General features: G+C 45.5%; 1 protein-coding gene across 1 annotated transcript; it reads right to left on the bottom strand.

The window, feature by feature from the left end:
- Positions 1 to 366: 366 nt before the first annotated feature.
- Positions 367 to 18,380, bottom strand: cckbrb (cholecystokinin B receptor b; the record flags this gene model as incomplete). Its single annotated transcript, XM_080786027.1, has 5 exons — positions 367 to 1,265; positions 4,037 to 4,164; positions 6,298 to 6,559; positions 11,696 to 11,947; positions 18,242 to 18,380. 5 exons carry the CDS (start codon positions 18,378 to 18,380, stop codon positions 601 to 603), a joined length of 1,446 nt encoding a protein of 481 aa, XP_080642153.1. The 3' UTR covers positions 367 to 600.
- Positions 18,381 to 18,808: the final 428 nt, after the last annotated feature.

Below are 18,808 nucleotides of genomic sequence, written 5' to 3'. Positions count from 1 at the left end.
GTAGGCATGTGCTGTTCTGTGCAAGGCCACAAGACACACAAACACTGCAGCATACACAGAAAAAAAATCCCAAAAGCCAATTACATTGTGGGCCATTGTCTTCAGTAAGTTGTAGAAAATGGGATGCAATGAAATACAACCACATACTGCACTTCATCTTCATCCGTGTCCAGAGCCTCTGGCAGGTTCTCAGTTTCACTTCCAAACTAGTAGTAGTAAGGTTAAAACTGATACGTTTGTAATGTTGTTGCCTGTGGTTATAGGGTCCATCCAAATAAGGGAATTCATTGAGACAAAAGAACATAGCATTTAAAAGCACGCAGTCAGTCAGTCCAAGCAAGGCAATTAATACCATCATCAGCCTTCTGTCACACACACAGTCTGTCTCTGTCCGTCTGTGTACACATTACAGGCAGTAGCCCGGGGTTTTCTTTACACGGCCGCACACACAGACCGCGAGCCCGAGCATGACCTCATCGTTGCACTTTTCCGTCGCTCGGGCTCTCTTCCCTCCCCGCTGTGAATGAAAGGACGTGTGGTGGCGTTGCCACGGTGACCCAAACCGCCAAACGGAACGGCGCGGCCTCCAGCCGCGTCCTCTCAGCAGGTCCCCACGCTGCTGACCGTGGTGTAGCTGAACCTTGACACGGACGTCCCCGTCGTCATGGCATCCTCCTCGTCCCGCTGCGGCCCGCCGCCGCCGCGGCGCCTGCTGCGGCGGAGGAGGCTCTGGCGGCCGCCGCGGCAGCAGCAGGAGGAGGGCACGACGTCGCCGCGGCAGGCGAACGTGGCGAGCAGCGCCTTGCGGAAGCGCGTGTTCATGAAGCAGTAGATGACGGGGTTGACGCACGCCGAGCTGTACGACAGCAGCAGGACGAAGGAGATGGGCGCGCCGGAGAGGGCGCGCACGGCCGACTCGTTGTCGAAGGCCCGCCAGGTGTTGACGCAGTACAGCGGCATCCAGCACACGAAGAACATGGCCACGATCACCACCAGCATGCGGATCACCCGCTTCTTGGCCTCCAGCTTGGCCTCCGAGGTGTTGCTGCGCAGCCGCGGCGGCTCCTCCTCCGCCCGCTGCCGAGCCACCCCGCCGCCGCCGCCCGAGGCCGACAGGGTGGACATCTCCACGGAGGGGTGGTGGTGGTGGTGGGGCGGCTGGGGGGCCGCGTTAGCGTTAGCATGCACGTAGCATCCGTCGCCGTCGTCATCGCCTCCACTGGTCGTCGTCGCGGCGGCGGAGGAGGCCAGGCCGTTCTTCAGCACTGGAGGAGCAGAGAAAGCAAAAAGAGGAAAGACACGACAGAGAGAGAGAGTGAGTTTGTCTTCGGGAAAAGCGTATAGGATCGATCGGGGGTGCTTATGTTCTTACCGAAATGTAAAAATGTCGTCATGCTTTATGTGGCATGTGACGGGTCAAACTAGGGGGTTTTCATGGTGCTGAATCCATTCCAAGCATTTGTTTTGCACAAAAAAACACTCCTTGGGCTAAAAATGGCCGTTTTTAGCCCAAGCAGTGTTTTCTTTTTGCAAAACTAATGCTTGGAATGGATTCAGCACCATGAAAACCCCCTAGTTTGACACATCACATGCTACATAAAGCATGATGAAATTTAGATTTTTTAAATTAATGGTCACATTAATGGTCACATATTATGCCAATTATGAAAATTGCAAACATATGCAAGTTAGCATCCAGCAGTTTCTACCTGCTGGGGGATCCATACTCAACATTTCTAACATAAAACCTTGGTGTACTCAACATGTCCGGGTTCACAATGGGGCTCTATGGGCTGGCAAGTATAGACTAAATGCAAGAATCTCCTTACAGAGATTAATAAACAAGAATTGCCTTATATCCCATGGCTGAGAGGTCGGCTAGATGAAAAAAGTGTGTGAATTCCTATAGACGAGGCAGCCAATCAGGACGATAGGTTGTCAGTACAGCCAATGAGAAACATAGGTCTCAACTACAGCAAGTGGGCGTGAAAGCACTGCAGAGAGAACATTGACCAGCTGTGCTTACACAGCAGCTGGTTAAAAAGGGTCATGATTAAAATAATTAACACTCGGAATGCTATACTGTGTTGGAATACAGGATTTATACCGTGTTGGAATTACATGTACTTAAAACATAATTACAGTGAACACAAAGTGACAGACAGTGCTGCATCATGCTTGCCAGGTCAATTTGTTCTCATGTGCTCCGGATATTTTTTTTCCTGAGCTCTTAGTGCAGCTGCTCACCTTAATGGAAAGAGCAGTGATTCATCCAAACAGTAGCTCTTACATCTCTCATGGGAAATGGGTGTATGTAAATACAATTTCAAAAAGCTTATTTTGACCTCCAGGCCGGCCGATTCCAAGGTCACAGACTGTGTGTCTCACTCACTCACACAGACTGACTCATTCACTCATTCTCACCCGATTTCTTCAAAATCTGATCTGCAATTTAGAAGCACTTACTGCAACAACATATCAATACAGTTTGTCTGTACAGTTGTTCTTCTTCTTTTTTTTTCTCCACCTGCATGCGGCAAACCCCCCCCCCCCTCCCTGAGACCAAACAGATGGTGATGTCGAGACCTGCGGCCGCCAGCCAAATTCCATCCGCTAATGGAGCATCAGCGAACGTACCACGGTACAGTATATACCTCCAGATGAGATCATGCCAGACGGGCCCTTCAAAGCATGCCCACAAAAGGTTATGACGATACACTTAACCTGCGCACGTTGTAATGATCGTATAGCCGCTTTATACCGGTATGTATGTATATTTTGATGGACATGGTTCGTCAAAACAACCCCCGGGAGAAGAAAACCTTCCAGTATAAGAGAGATGATGGAGTCTATAGCTGGGAAGTATAACAGCCTTCTGAAACACATTCGTCTCCATGGGGAAACTATTCAATCACTTATTTATTACCCATTAAGCCTCGAATTTGACGTGATTTCAATATAGTTGAAAAAAATATAGGGCATGCATATAGATAGGATGTATAACTATAGTCCATACCTGTTTGGGGATATGGCATACCCACCTATCCTCATCTCTCCCTATTCTCTCTCTCTCTCTCCCCGTCTCTCTCTCCCCTTTCTGTCCCCCCCCCCCCTCTCTCTCTCTGCCACTTATGAGTGTCCCCTGTGGCGCACCCATTATGTCAGGGCTATTCAACTCAATTGAAAAACTACTCAAATGTTTTACTTAAGTAAAAGTATAAATACTGCAATGTAGATGTATTCTGTTACCAGTAAAAGTCCCATAATATTCAAAATGCCCTATAAATAAATGGTGCATTTATATATAGCGCCTTTATCCAAGGCGCTTTATACATACAGTAGATTGTGCATTATACATTCACCCATTCACACACACACACATTCACACACCGATGGCGGCGGAAACCATGCGAGGCACCGACCGGCACATCGGGAGCAATTAAGGGGTTCAGTGTCTCTTTCTCAAGGACACTTCGACACTGACTCTGGGGGAGCCCCGGGTTCGAACTGGCAACCTTGCGGTTACCATCCGGCCACTCTAGCGCTGATCCAGCGCCGTGGCGTGAGTGAAGTGAAGTACTTACTGTAAGTGCAGTACTTGCGTCTGTAACCCTGAGTGTACAAATGGAACCAAATGCATGGAACCGAGTGCACAAATGCAACTAAAATCCTTTTGGTCTGTAATTCTGAAGTGTACTACAACAAATGGAACCAAAATGGATCCTGTGAGGATTTTTATTATGTGTGTGCTGGTGTACTCAAAGAGTTATCCCTTTCTGGGCGGGAACCCATTTTGGTGTTAGCACTATGTTATGCTTTAGCTATTGAAAAATAGCAGATCTACAAGCTCATAGCGCGCCACCGAGTGGCGCGCTATGAGCTTGTAGGTCTGCTATTTTTGAAAAATCGAAGAGCGACTGACATAGAAGACTTTTTTTTTAATCTGATCTCAGGTCAGAATGAAAACTGTCAGGATGTAGAAGACATTTTTTTAGAATCTGATCTCGGGTCAGAATGGGTTAAATAGGCTTCTCACTTGTGGACACCCTCTTCTGGCCCATCTCAAACTGAATGCCTCTGTAGAGCTCCCTGGAGATGAGACCGTAGGCCACGATCATCACCACGCCGGGAATGACAAACAGCACCATCAGTAGCAGGATGAACCTGAGACACACCAGAGACAGTACAGTACAATAATAAATACATAACACAACCCCCGTGAATGTGTGCGTATACAGTATAGTAACCCATTTTGGGGGGCGGGAGGAACCCCTTTTTGGTGTTTTAAGCATTATTTTATACTTTAGATATGAGCTTGTAGATCTGCTATTTTTGAAAAATCGTGAAAATGTGGCGTAAATCTTTTGAATATATGTTCTTTCAGAGCGAGAACGTTTTAAACGGAAATCTTTGCTTCCTGGAACAACATATTTTCAGATGGGTGTCGGCGGCCGAATGCATGCCATTTTTGGGGTCCTTGACATGAAATATTGAGCACCGCCGATATAGAAACATGGGGTTTATCAGAAAATTGTTTGACATGTTTCATTAGTGCATTCTTTAGATGTTTTTTTTAGTTTTCTTTTGTTTTTAACATAACCAAATCAGTCAATTCCTCAGTGTCTTTTTGTTTTCTGGCAGCAAATTACTTTCACCCCCTTTCGTGTACCAATCGAAGTCCTCCCCTACTGGCTCACCTGCCAGTGAGGAGCCCCCACCGGGAGGGAGGAGCCCCCACCGGGAGGGCGTAGCCCGCTCAACATTCCCTGACAGGTGCTTCCCCAGCCCGTAGGAGCACGTGGACTGTCAAATATCACCCTCGCTGTCTGCAGAGACCTGTCAAATATCACCCTCGCTGTCTGCAGAGACCTGTCAAATATCACCCTCGCTGTCTGCAGAGAACTGTCAAATATCACCCTCGCTGTCTACAGAGACCTGTCAAATATCACCCTCACTGTCTGCAGAGACCTGTCAAATATCACCCTCACTGTCTGCAGAGACCTGTCAAATATCACCCTCGCTGTCTGCAGAGACCTGTCAAATATCACCCTCGCTGTCTACAGAGACCTGTCAAATATCACCCTCGCTGTCTGCAGAGACCTGTCAAATATCACCCTCGCTGTCTGCAGAGATGTCAAATATCACCCTCGCTGTCTGCAGAGATGTCAAATATCGCCCTCGCTGTCTGCAGAGATGTCAAATATCACCCTCGCTGTCTGCAGAGACTGTCAAATATCACCCTCGCTGTCTACAGAGACCTGTCAAATATCACCCTCGCTGTCTGCAGAGACCTGTCAAAAATCACCCTCGCTGTCTACAGAGACCTGTCAAATATCACCCTCGCTGTCTGCAGAGACCTGTCAAATATCACCCTCGCTGTCTGCAGAGATGTCAAATATCGCCCTCGCTGTCTGCAGAGATGTCAAATATCGCCCTCGCTGTCTGCAGAGATGTCAAATATCACCCTCGCTGTCTGTAGAGACCTGTCAAATATCACCCTCGCTGTCTGCAGAGATGGGCAGAATTTGAAATACAGTTTGAAATACTTTTTTTGTATTTAAAACCCATTGTAAATGTATTTTCAAATGCAGGAAATACGCATTTTCTGTATTTTCAAATACAGAAAATATACGCATTTCAAATACATGTATTTCAAATACTGCCCATCTCTGGGCATCCTCAAAGTTAACACAAGCCAGTTTGCATGCTCGACCAAACCAGGTGGAATGCCTATATAGACTCTGGTGTTTTACGGCTACTACTTTACCCTAATTGCGCCACCCGAGCACCTCAGTATTAATTGGAATGGATAAGTCAAACTGTGTAATTATTCAATCAAACTAAAGTTACTATTGATCACTTTCACTGGTATACCCCCCCCCCCCCCCCCCCCCAAATAAGTCGACCATAAATGTGTTTGACAACTCCTCTAAACTTTATTAAACACCATTTTATTCGCGAGTCTGCAAAATTCACACTAAAAGGACATAGGACATTTTGAAAAGCTGCAAGGACCGAGACTTCGCCAGTAGTGTTGGCAAAAAGAACAAGCTATGTTACACAGTATGACTTAAATGAATACTGAGGAGTTTATACTCTATAGTCTGTATGTTAATGTGAAAGCAAGCATGTGTTCATTTAGTCGATTGTATAAATAAACGGTTTAAACGATTGTAAATAATGAGTAATTCCCCCAATTTCCCTGACTCCATCTGTTCCGATCAAAGTAGATCAATGCCACCGTGACTTCATAAAACACACACACACACACAAACACAAACACGCACGCCAGCTTACCAGGTCTGCTCGGCCTTGACTTGCGGCCACATGTGGCGACACCGATGTGCGGTGGTGTTGTCGGGGCGCTGGTGAGCTTCCAGGTGGCTGATGACGGGATACGGGATCATCAGGACGAAGGCGAGCAGCCAGGTCGCCGCGATGACCCGGTAGGCGTGGGAGCGCGTCTGCCACGCCCGAGACTTCAGAGGGTTGCAGATGGCACTGTAGCGCTCGATCGCTATGGCGACCAGGCTGAACGTGGAGATGCTCACGGATATACCTGTGGAAAAACAAAGTATAGGGGTATGGGTGAAAGAATCCATTCAGTGACACATCGCGATTTTCGATATAATATCGATTTTCTTATTATTATTTATGCATTTATTTATTTATTTTTCTTTCATGGCCAGAAAGGCTGACAAGGCGTTATCTGGCTGCATTGGGTATCTGGCTACAAATGTGGTACTGTGTATGGCAATCTTGGTATGCTGTACTTCACAGGTAACAAAAAAAAGTGCTTCTAATGTATAGCTTTTGGGATTTAAAACATAATATTTCGCATGCATAGACTTCCAACTCATTTCACACTTCACCAGGCATTTCAGGCTTTCATGGCTGGTGGTGCTTCTGTTTTGAGACGAAAGGGGCAGTGATTGATTGGTCTACATTTGAGGGGACATGTTTTATAGATGGCTTGGCTGTCCGTCCCCCCCCCCGGTCACCAGATGGGGCTGATAACCACTTTGTCCAACAACTGTGTATTTTCAATATATAAATATGTCATTTCATTTTCTAGCTTGAGAGGGACACAGTTTTTTCTACACCACAACGGGAGGGACTTTCGCCCACGAAGAGAGGGACATTCACCCTATAGTTTTAGACTGCGACGGAGAGGCGCCGTCTCAAGCCAACTTGAGCCACGAGAGACGCCACCGAGCGAGCTAAAGCGAGCGAGTCGCTGCTTCGAACGTTGCCAAGTTCGCTTGAGCCGACTCAGCCCCCTCCGAGTTGGGACCCGATAGGCAGAGAATAGTAAATCCCCCCCCCCCCCTTACAATGAACATAGCTGAGCGCTCGATACCCCACTGACGGGCGGCCCGTCTCACCCAATCACAAGCCGCGGGGCTCCTTTCAGCCCCTCCCTTTCTGGTGCAGAAAACGGGTCGCAGCTTGAAACGGCTGCAAGGTCGAAAAGGTCGCTCTGTTGCTGCTGCGAGTCAAATTGGAGCGTTTTTTAAAGTGTTTCCACGGCCGTACAGGCAGGGCCGGTTCTAGGCATAGGCGAACTAAGCGGTCGCCTAGGGCCTCAACCACTGAGGGGGCCTCGTCACAGGGAGAAGATTTTTTTTTTTTTCATGTATCCCCTATCCCTTACATGGGCTACTGGCCACATGTGGCCCCCACCTAGCTTCTTAATTTTGATCTCAAAGTGCACCAGATTGAAGCATTTTCATGGCAAATTTACAATTTTTTCTGGACCCCCCCCGGCGTGGCAAAGCAGGGGGGGGGGGGGGGGGCCTCAGAAAAATATGTCGCTTGGGGCCTCTAAAGGCCTAGAACCGGCACTGCGTACAGGCCAAGACATAAAGGTATCCAAGGTATCCTGCTGTACATATATGATATATGATATAGTGCGTTATTGTCAGTTCACGCTGACATTTGTCTAGCGACCCAGCAGCCGTGTATTGCAGAACAAAACGAGATTACATACGAACATGAAGACAAGAGCAATGTTCACCGCTCAGCCTATACACCTGACCAAACTCCTGATTAAGCCTCGAGGTCGATTGGTGGACAAAGGACCTCTTTAGTCTTTCTTCGGTGCTGTCCTTTTGGACCAATGCTGTGCTTGACTGTACCCTGTACTGTTTGCATCTAATTGTCTAATAAAATTATCAATCAATCAAAACCTTATTGTATGCTGGGATATGTGACCAGATTTGACGGAGAACCTGCCATCGCGCAACCTCCAGCTTTTCGCCAGAGGAGAAAAACTCAAATGTTTTTTATCCAAAATGAGTTAATAGCACAGGCAGACTCTTCACATACTAGAAGAGCATGTATGAAATAAGTGTCAGAGCTGAAACAGACATGTAAATATAATGAAATAAATGCTTAAACATGTAGCTAGGTGTAATGTTAGAGACCACAGAAGTCAACCTTTTCAAGCCCGTTTACTCAACTCGCTGTTTTCTGCAAGACATAACTCTATAAGCCATATCTCCAAAACTGGTGGGTCAAACTGAACAACCAATATGTCAATTTGAAGCTATGATTCCCTGCTTTCATGAGATATCATTTCATATGAATCCAATGGCAGTCCCCGAGTCAAATTTGGCCACATATCTCCTTCCTGAAGGTAGCAACGTATATATTTCCCACGTGTACCTTATGACCCTGCAATCGCGTCATCTTTCCAGTCTCTCCACACTTTTCTACTGAATATAATGAAGTAAGTGGAACATACAAAGAAATTAATTTAGGTGTGAAGCGCTATGGATTTCTTTCAAACATACGGTAGCAGAGAAATACCTAAACTCCCCGGGGCAGCAAAATGCATTTCTGGGTGGAATAACGTTATACATTTCTGCCAGGCGTGAAGGTGATTCATGGAGAGGAGGAGGAGGAGGAGGAGGAGATGGTTTATCAGGGTCTTGTGGTGAGGGAAATCACATTGGCCTGGGTCACTGATGTGATCGTATACGTCTCCCGTTACAGGCAAGGCGGGGGAAATTACTCTTCTCAAAAACCACCTCCTCTGCTCAGACTATAATACAAACGCTGCGTGTGTGTGTGTGTGTGTGTGTGTGTGTGTGTGTGTGCGAGCGCACACATGGCAGAGACCATGGAAGGTGTTGGGCGGTGGTGTGGAGGTGTATACTCTGTGCTATATGTACAAAGGAAATGGAGATACACAAGGAAAGGAGAAAAAAAAGAAATGGGATTGAGGAATGGGCCCAGTGAGCCGTTACACACACACACCCTGTCTGGACCCCCGGGAGCAGGTGGAGAGCATGGCCAAGCCGAAGCGAAGAGCAATCTCTCCAGCAATCTCTCCGGAGACAACCTTTCTCCACATCTCTGCCTTCCACTGGCGGCTTCGCTCTCATTCACGGCCCCCGCGGTGGGAACCCGGCCGCTCTTTAACCCATTCTGACCTGAGATCAGATTCATACGAGGTTTCCACTGGACACACTGGTCTGATTAACCCATTCTGACCTGAGATCAGATTCTAAAAAATGTCAGTCGTTCTTCGATTTTTCAAAAATAGCAGACCTACAAGCTCGTAGCGCGCCACTCGGTGGCACGCTATGAGCTTGTAGATCTGCTATTTTTCAATAGCTAAAGCATAACATGATGCTAACACCAAACTGGGTTCCCGGTCAGAATGGGTTAAGTTTTATCTATTGCACATCTTCTATTCAGACTTGTTTGTTTTTTTATCAATGAGAACGATCCAGCTCTCTCGTTATTCTGTCACTGCAGTTTGTTTGTTTTTTTTCCCGTTTTTTTCTCACCAGTCTCTTTCATTTCTCTATCGCAAAAGATCCATCTATAAACTCAGGCGGTAGCAAATTTCGATTCACCATTATGTACTTCTCCACCTTTCATGCAGTCCAGCTGTATCGATTGTGTCGACTACCCTCTCTTGTACACCATGGGGTTTCCTTTAAAATAAAGTGCAAGAGAGCTTAAAAGTTCATTGCAAAAAGCAATACCTTGCCTAGCTTGGAGAGCAATAACTATTTTACAGACTTTAATGGTACATTGGTATAGCAATTAATAATACAGCACACTGAACAAAGAGGACGAATGATGGCGAGGTGAAAGCCTGTTTCCCCTCCACCCTTTATTACTAGATCGCATGGCTCTTAACATTTTGGCTTCTATTCGATCAGTTACTCGAGTTAATTAGTTAATGAGTAACACACTTTCCCTGCGATTCGCGAGTTGCCCGAGTTATGTTTTCATTGTTTAATCCACGTTTCTTAATCTGTTTTAAATCATACGGGCAATCCACCGGGTCCGTCGCCCCGTCGTGCAAAGGGTTATGGGAAATTGAGTCCCTGTTGTTTACAATGGGAAAGCTGCCTAGCAGCGCGCGGCCGCCCCGTCCGGTCTGTTGTTGTGGTCGGCACTTTGGAATTTTTTTTCAACACTACAACAAGCGATTTACACCGTTTTAAAAGTGAATTTTAATGACAAGCAACTCAGCGATCGATGCACTGGCTGTTCAAAGGTAACTCCAAACATATAGGCAGTCTAGCTTGAAAGACGGCCGTAAATTGTAGGCATTCAAGCTGTTAAGACCATGAGCACGGTGAAAGGCTGAACCAAATTCTTTGCCAGGAAAGTGCCGTTTCTGGACTCACTCATCTAGTACCCATTTAATAGCAAACACACTGGTTTTATGTTCAAAATAGGCTGGTCAGGGCTGTCTGCGAGGCACCATGTTAGAAAACAGCATTTCCAGCAATTGGGCTGGCAGCCGGGTCAGTTCTATAGCTAGAACTAAGCTAAGCTGAACCAGGTACACAAAATCTACACAGACAGCGCCCCTGTGTGTACTTTGCAAGCTTTTTCAGAAGCGTAGAAAATTCCAATCCCAACTAACCAAGAACCAGCATTGCAGACCTGACCATATAGCCACCACCGAAAACTCGGAAATAACTCTCATTTAGATTTGCACTTTGGGGGAGAAGTAAACTATAGAACTCGCTATACTCCTGACAATCAGCAGCCGTCTCCTTTAAAAAAGGTCAATAAAGGTCAAAGCATGGCCTTCATAAATACCATTTAACCCATTCTGACCTGAGATCAGATTCATACGAGGTTTCCACTGGACACACACTGGTCTGATTAACCCATTCTGACCTGAGATCAGATTCCAAAAATGTCAGTCGTTCTTCGATTTTTCAAAAATAGCAGACCTACAAGCTCGTAGCGCGCCACTCGGTGGCGCGCTATGAGCTTGTAGATCTGCTATTTTTCAATAGCTAAAGCATAACATGATGCTGACACCAAAACGGGTTCCCGTTCAGAATGGGTTAAGTGGTAAAATAGTCAATCGGATATACAGTATAGTATAATATAATTTTGCATCTTTGTGACAGGCCTAAACATTCTCCCCTTCCTCCCCACACACACACACACACACACACACACACACACACACACACACACACAGGAACAGTTTTGATGTGGGTTTTGGCATAATAGTTTTGGAAATATTCAAATCTTCCCCTTACACACAAGATCGCCATCGATATCGGCCGATTATGAGAAAAACAAATCGGTGATCGGGGTCGGTCCCAAAAAAACACCTGATCGGAGCATCCCTCCCTACTATAGTCTGAACCCACCACCACCCCCCAATGTCCTCCTCCACCACCCGGGACACGCCATGATGCCTCACCCATGAGATAAGCCACTATCCGGCACATGGCGGCTCCGAAGATGAAGTCCTTGAGGATGTTGGGGATGAGGTTGAAGGGCATGCAGAAGACGGCCATCATCAGGTCGCTGACGGCCAGCGACAGCAGGAAGGAGTTGGTGACGGTGCGCATGCGCCGGTTGACCGCCAGCACCACGATGATCAGGAGGTTGCCCGCCACGCTCAGCAGGAAGATGAGCGCGTAGAGCAGGATGCGCAGCGTGTGGTCCTCCGCTGCGGAGAAGCATGGGGAGACAAAACAGTGGTGAGCCCATTTATAGGCCTGACGTCGAAATTTAAAAAAGAAAATCTTCAAAAACCTTATGTTTCTGTATCAGTGGTGCTCCGTGTCAAGGACCCCAAACATGATTATGTAATATGCCTCCCCCTCCGATGAAAAATCGTGAAAATGCGGCACAAATCTTTGAATACAATTCTTTCAGAAGACTTCGACGTCAGGCCTAAATGGGTTAAAACACCAAAAGGGGTTCCCGCTCAAAATGGGTTAGAGTTTAGTTAGTAGAGGCATTGCATCCCATTGCAGAGGCAGTGCAGCAACATCGACAATAAAATTGGCATATACATCGTTTTCATGTTTACCGTTATCCTCTCTTGGTGCCTTATGCTCTCTATAGCCTGTTAGAGGCCCCGCCCCCACATAAAATTGGACATAGGCCTATGTACATATTCACATGCACACACACACACACACACACAGTCACTCACAAACGTACGCACGCATGCACACACACGGCCCATATGCTCGGACCGACAACTTGAACTTTAGAGAACAAGATGGGTTTGTACGCCTGTACGGAGCATCATTTCACCCACTCATCACCTGTAAACGGCACGTTGACCAGTATAAGGGGTCAGCAGTCCGACCCTCGGAGAGAGGGCTATAGGTGCAGTGCTTCCCCCCCCCCCCCCCCGACTCCCCATTGAACACATTCATCAGCACTGTGTCTTTACATACAAATCAATACTATCACTCTTGTCTGTATTGATCCAGATACCCTGCCGGGCGTCAGCTAACGAGACAATGTCAAAAGGCTGCATGTGTGTGTGCGTGCGTGTGTGCGTGTGTGTGTGTGTGTGTGTGTGTGTGTTATATCCTTTAGACATGTATACAGTACAGCATAATTGCAGTGATATAGGACGAAAAAGCAAGAGTGAGAAAGAACCACAGGTGGAAGGAAAGCAGTCCGGGCCTCTGCATTAACCATATTAAAATGGTTCATGTATGAAAAAAAGCAACAGTGATTCCTTTGAGCAATCACATTTTTCCGCATGAGTGGCAACAAATTCGAATTTCATCTGCGTTTGAAAGAACGATATTTTACAGTAGACAGTAATTGAGAAGAAGTTGGAACATAATGTTGCCAATTCATTGCTCGTATTCATCTGAATTGTATAGCTTTGAAATATGGTGTTTTCCGATGCTGCTGGAGGAAGGTCTTTATCATCAAGCATGAACAACCGTCGGCCATTATCCACAAACAAGGACAGTGTACTGTCGTGACTGCTAATGTCTTGAAAAACAAAAGGAAAAGAGGCCGCACAGCTCGTAGTCACGAATGCAAGAAAGTTTTATTGAACCGACGTTTCGGCAAACAAGATGCCTTTTTCAGGGTATGAACTGACTGCTAATGTCCCCAATAGGCCCTACTGTATATACAGTACAGCTGGAAACAGGGAAACGCCAGCACACAGTAAATGTCCTTTTCACATGGTTTATAAACAAAATGTGAAAAGGACATTCATTGTTTCCTTGTTTCCATTTGCACTTCTGAGCCTTGCACCTGTAAAAGAAAACTCTTCTAATTTGGAGGGTTGTCTGCTTTTGCAGTCTTTCTTCCTCACAATATACATGCAGGATCCTCACAGCTAAATCGTAATTGTTAGTTTATGCCCGACAGTTGGACAAAATTCGGGAATTTTGTGGGTTGACATCTAAAATGCAAAGCTTATTTGGACGCAGGAGTGCTGAGAATAATTTGCATGTCGTCCGCACTCAGTCATGTTCTTACTCACCACTCAGTGGACTAACTTCTGGTTATACATCAGTACAAGATGACCAAATTAGACTCAGTCCTCCGGCGCCTGCATCTGGGAGTTAACACCTTTTTCATAACAAAAAGAGCCATTCTAAAGCTCACACCTCAGCGCAACACGCCGTGTTGTGAGCTTGTAGATCTGCCATTTGTTACTAGTTTCACTCAGCGTTTGCCTGCTGTGAATAGGGACACTATAGTGTCACATGTCACACATGTGGTTAGCTACAGTATATCAGCCCGTCACCCATCTACAGTTTTTCATACTGTGCATTTCAAATGTTTAGCATTCAGATAAAAGTCTATCGTGCACAAGGGTTATACTGTATTAACAGTACAGATGCTGTTGGACACACACACACTGTCTGGACCGCATGTATGCTATTACATCACCGTGCCAGCACATCTAGTCTCAACAGAAACGAAGTAAGCTCTGGCATGGAAGCCTTTTGGAATGGCAAGCATCACAGAGCCCAAGCCCTCTGGGATTAGAAAGCTTCCCTGGGTCACATCCCGTTAAAGCCTCGGTTTCTCACCCGTCAGTCAACATCCATTCACCTGCTGTTGAGAAACAGCACACACCAAAACAGTTTGCCTACAGCGTGCGTGCATGGCATGCCCTGGGGGATTAACACAGCACCAGAATGTGTCCCATAGTGCACACAAGCACGAATATGAAGGACACTGGGCCAGAGAGAGAGAGACACACACACACACACACACACACACACACACACACACACACACGTATGCATGCGGTAAGTGCACATAATCAGACACACCTACCATCTATACCACCAAAGTTCCCCTTAGGGGTTGACAAGTTGCATGTGAGGGAAGAGGCTATTTTTCCATTTCTCATTCTACTCTCAATTAAGAGCACAAATCAACAACAACAAACAGTGGGCAGTGGGCCAAAATAAATACTAAAATAAAATGTGCTTAAAAATGTTTTTTCACTTCGTAGCCAAGTGACAAAACAAATGACGGAAGGCAGCGAATCAGGCTGGCGACCAATTAACATAATTAGTCACACTTGGACAGATTTTAGGGTGCAAAGTGCGCCCACAATGGATGCACTCTGGAGCGCCACTGGAATCCTGCCATTCAGTGATGGTTTGAGGCTTGCTTTCTCACGCAGGCACACGCACACACATCTTCTTTGACTAATAACATGTAATGGGTTATATTGCTCACTCACACAAGCAAACCGCAGCAACACAACTGCGTTCCCCTTGGATTCTGTTCTGTTGTTAACACGTCACGATTAGGCTCATTAAGAGTGTGCACAGAAATAGCAGCCACAAAATAACTTTTTAATTAAAGAAGGATGAAGCATTGGTGTACATGCGTGTGTATGGGAGTGATATAACTCCCTCACCACCAGCACATTTGACAGAACAATATTCTTCATCGCCTGTACTGGGCGACTGCCTCTTGGTCAATGTACTGTACACACCACAGATGGAGCTTTCTCACAGTCAAATCTTCAGAGTTCATTTAACCCATTCTGGGCAGGAACCCCTTTTGGTGTTTTATACTTCAGCTATTGAAAAATAGCAGATCTACAAGCCTACGAGCTACGAGCTTGTAGGTCTGCTATTTTTGAAAAATGGTGAAAATGTGGCGCAAATCTTTGAATATATATTCTTTCAGAGCGAACGTTTTTAAGTCAAATATTTGCTTCTGAGTTGTTCCTGGAATAACATATTTTCAGATAATTATAGTGACATGTAATTTTTGGGGTCGTTGACATGAAATATGGAGCACCATGCACTGATACAGAAACATAAGGTATTTCAGAAAACTGTCAGAATTTAGGAGACATTCTTTAAATTTCGACGTCAGGCCTAAATGGGTCAACTCTGAACGTGTAAACAGTGGTGGAAAGAGGACTACATTTTTTTTGCTTATGTAAAAAAAATCAAATCAAATTAATAATTTAATTATAAAGCTCAACAACCAAGATTGACCCAAGTGCTGTACAGATCAGAGGCAAAACAGAACAAGCATAAGAAACACAATTATGAGGAATGTTTGATCACAGGAAGCACATAAGCATGAAAGAGAAAAAAAAACTAAGAAAGCTAAAATAAAAGTAAAAGTATCAATACTGCAATGTAGACATAGTAAAAGTAAAAGTCTGGAATTAATTTGCACAGCAAGGGCAGAAACTACTAACATTAGAATTGCCGTGACATATTACTTGAATGAATAAATTATCCATACCATTAATTAACATGAATAAGCCAAATCATGAATATTTTATGTTTCGTCTGTTCTCCTAATGACACCTTTTGATTATGACTAGGTGGGGTGACTTGATGTCAGTCACCGCACGCACACACGCACGCACACACGCGCACACACACACACACGCGCACACACACACACACACACACACACACACACGGGGAAAATCCAACTCTTCCAACATGCTCATGGCTGAGTGCGGTTTTGTTAAATGTCACAGCCAGTTGCTAATCCATAACAGTAAATGTCATATCGGCTCAAACCAAAGCTCATCCCAGAACAGTCAAGCCACCACTGACACCAGAGAGACAATTAAAGATTCAAACAAAGAGTGTGTGAAATGTGTAGCCGCTGCAGTGCACAAACAGTACGTGTGTGTGGTGGGTACTATTAAACACCTCCGCTCTCAGGTGGTAGAGTGTGATGAGTGATGAGACAGTGAGTGATGGAGATGGCATACTGTACAGACAGGCCTAGGAGGGCTGGGGTGTGGTAATGGTAAATGAGAGAGAGAGAGAGAGAGAGCGTGAAGGAGGTACTTTTTGTCAAGCCACAAACGTCTGCAGAACTATACTGTGTATAGGTTGTCTGTATGTCTTATGTGCAGTACTCGGAGTACTGTATATGTAACTCTGTCCGCAAAGACTCAATACACTGTATCATAATCAAATGAAGACTCTTAATGTAATATCCAAATGTTTCTGAATCTGACAGGGTGCAATTTGGTGGCCAAAAGGTAAAGAAGGTCAGTTATCGATTAACACATCGTCATGCAACTTATTATTCATTGATTGCATTTGAGAACTTGTCAACTTGTCATTGAAAATAAACAAGCTGAATTGCCCTTTTATTAAAATGGTGTGTGGCAGGTGTGTGTGATGTGAAGCCAGCCTGTTATAAAGACTATACGTTATGGTGCAGCCGTGTCTGAGGGTCCGTTCTGACTGTGGTACAGCTTGGCTCTCAGCTTCAGCCTTCACCACAAATACAAACGGAGTGATGGAATAAAACAGGGGTGGGGTGTTGACATCATAGAGTATATATTAAGGTTGACATGGGGAGAGAGGCGGTGGAACAGGCGGAAAGAGGGGTGTGTGTGTGTGTGTGTGTGTGTGTGTGTGTGTGTGTGTGGTGGGGGGGGCATTGACCATACAGAAGACTGAACATGGTGGGAGAGTGATAGTCTGTCTGAGTGGCTGACTCAGGCTGAGTAAGTGATAAAGATGACAGCACCATGTGACTTGCACATCTCTTGTGCGTGCAGATTAATTATAGGGTAGGCCTATATGTATACCAGTGTGTGTGTGTGTGTGTGTGTGTGTGTGTGTGTGTGTGTGTGTGTGTGTTGAATACAACTTACAAGCATGCTTAATCAAAAATGTGCGCAGCCATAATCAGGGAGAAAATGTTATAGGATATATATAATATTCACACTCACGCCTATATATACAGTAGGCTATATGGTGCCATAGCCTATTAGGGGTATAGCCTAGACCTGCCACTAACCCCCCCCCCCCCCACCCCCCTCCACCTGCTTACTAGTCTGGAATTTTTGGGGTCCTTGACATGAAATATATACAGCACAACAGTTGCAAAGAATCATTAAGGCATATTTAGGGGAACGGAAATAGAAAGAGTTGATTGATAAAGTAACAGCTGCCTTTAGAATTAGAAGTGTAGCATCATTCATCATGACCAGCCCAGGGGAATAGGCTATACATTGAATTAAGTAGCAGTAGGCAGGGCATTTTCGTGAAATAGCCAACTAAAAGCAGAAAATAAATGACGGTTGGCTATACCACCTTGCCTATATGTTTAACAACATGCTTTGAGGTTTTGCTGACACACAATTTTCAATCTGCAGATTTCCCTCTCTCAAAAAAACGATATAAAACATATAAAATAGGCAACTACAATTCAAGCTTAGGCTATGCTTTTCAGTGATGACCAGAATCCTGAATCCATATTAATTTACAAGGATATGATTTGCGCAAAAGCATGCCCACAGACAATGAGACAGGCTACTGATCAAATTATTATTTTGCAATTGTGCGTTTCTTTTTTAGATTAGGCCTACTACATTTGGGAAAATAAAAATTGTCCAGTGCTTTCATTCAGACATTGACATCTAGGATATACTTTGACATCCTTCTAACAGAATAGCCTGTATGTAACATTGTAACTGTAAATTCAGTTAAACTCACTTATTGTGGCCGCTCACCTTTTTGTCTGCGTTCTGGAACTTCTGGTATGCGGACCGCGAACGTGCAGGTGATGTTTGCGGGGTCCAGGCTCTCGTAAACGGTTCCATTCTGGAGCTCAGCACAGTCAGTCGATTCATTCAAAGAATAGAAATCCATTTCGTGGGTTACAACAACAAAAAGTTCAAAATAATCACTTTTTAGGCGTGCTTCTGGTTGCCCATGATGATATGACGATCGGTTAAGCTGCTATGGTCTAAAAGGGAAAGGTCAGCAACGCCATGACGCAAGTCAGTCACGCAGTTAACTGTACATTTTTCCTGTTTATATTAACTTCTATTGATCAGGTCGGGCCCCGACCGTCGGGGATTAGTGTGAATTCTCACACGGAGCTCACGGACTCTTTTGCGCAAGGATGGTGAGCCGACAGCTGTATGCCCCTCTGCCTCGCCACTGGCCGCCAGAGTGCCACGCTCTCTGACTGAGCCACAGAGTAATATGACGGAGGGTGATGCACACAAGGGGGCGGAGGTGTTGTGTTGAATGGGGAGTGGACCCGTTTGTAGATTCGATGGGTGGGGCCGGGT

Source organism: Protomyctophum bolini (genome assembly GCF_963924005.1).
Source record: "Protomyctophum bolini genome assembly, chromosome: 16".
Classification (NCBI taxonomy): domain Eukaryota; kingdom Metazoa; phylum Chordata; class Actinopteri; order Myctophiformes; family Myctophidae; genus Protomyctophum; species Protomyctophum bolini.
This window is presented reverse-complemented; position numbering and strand designations above follow the sequence as displayed.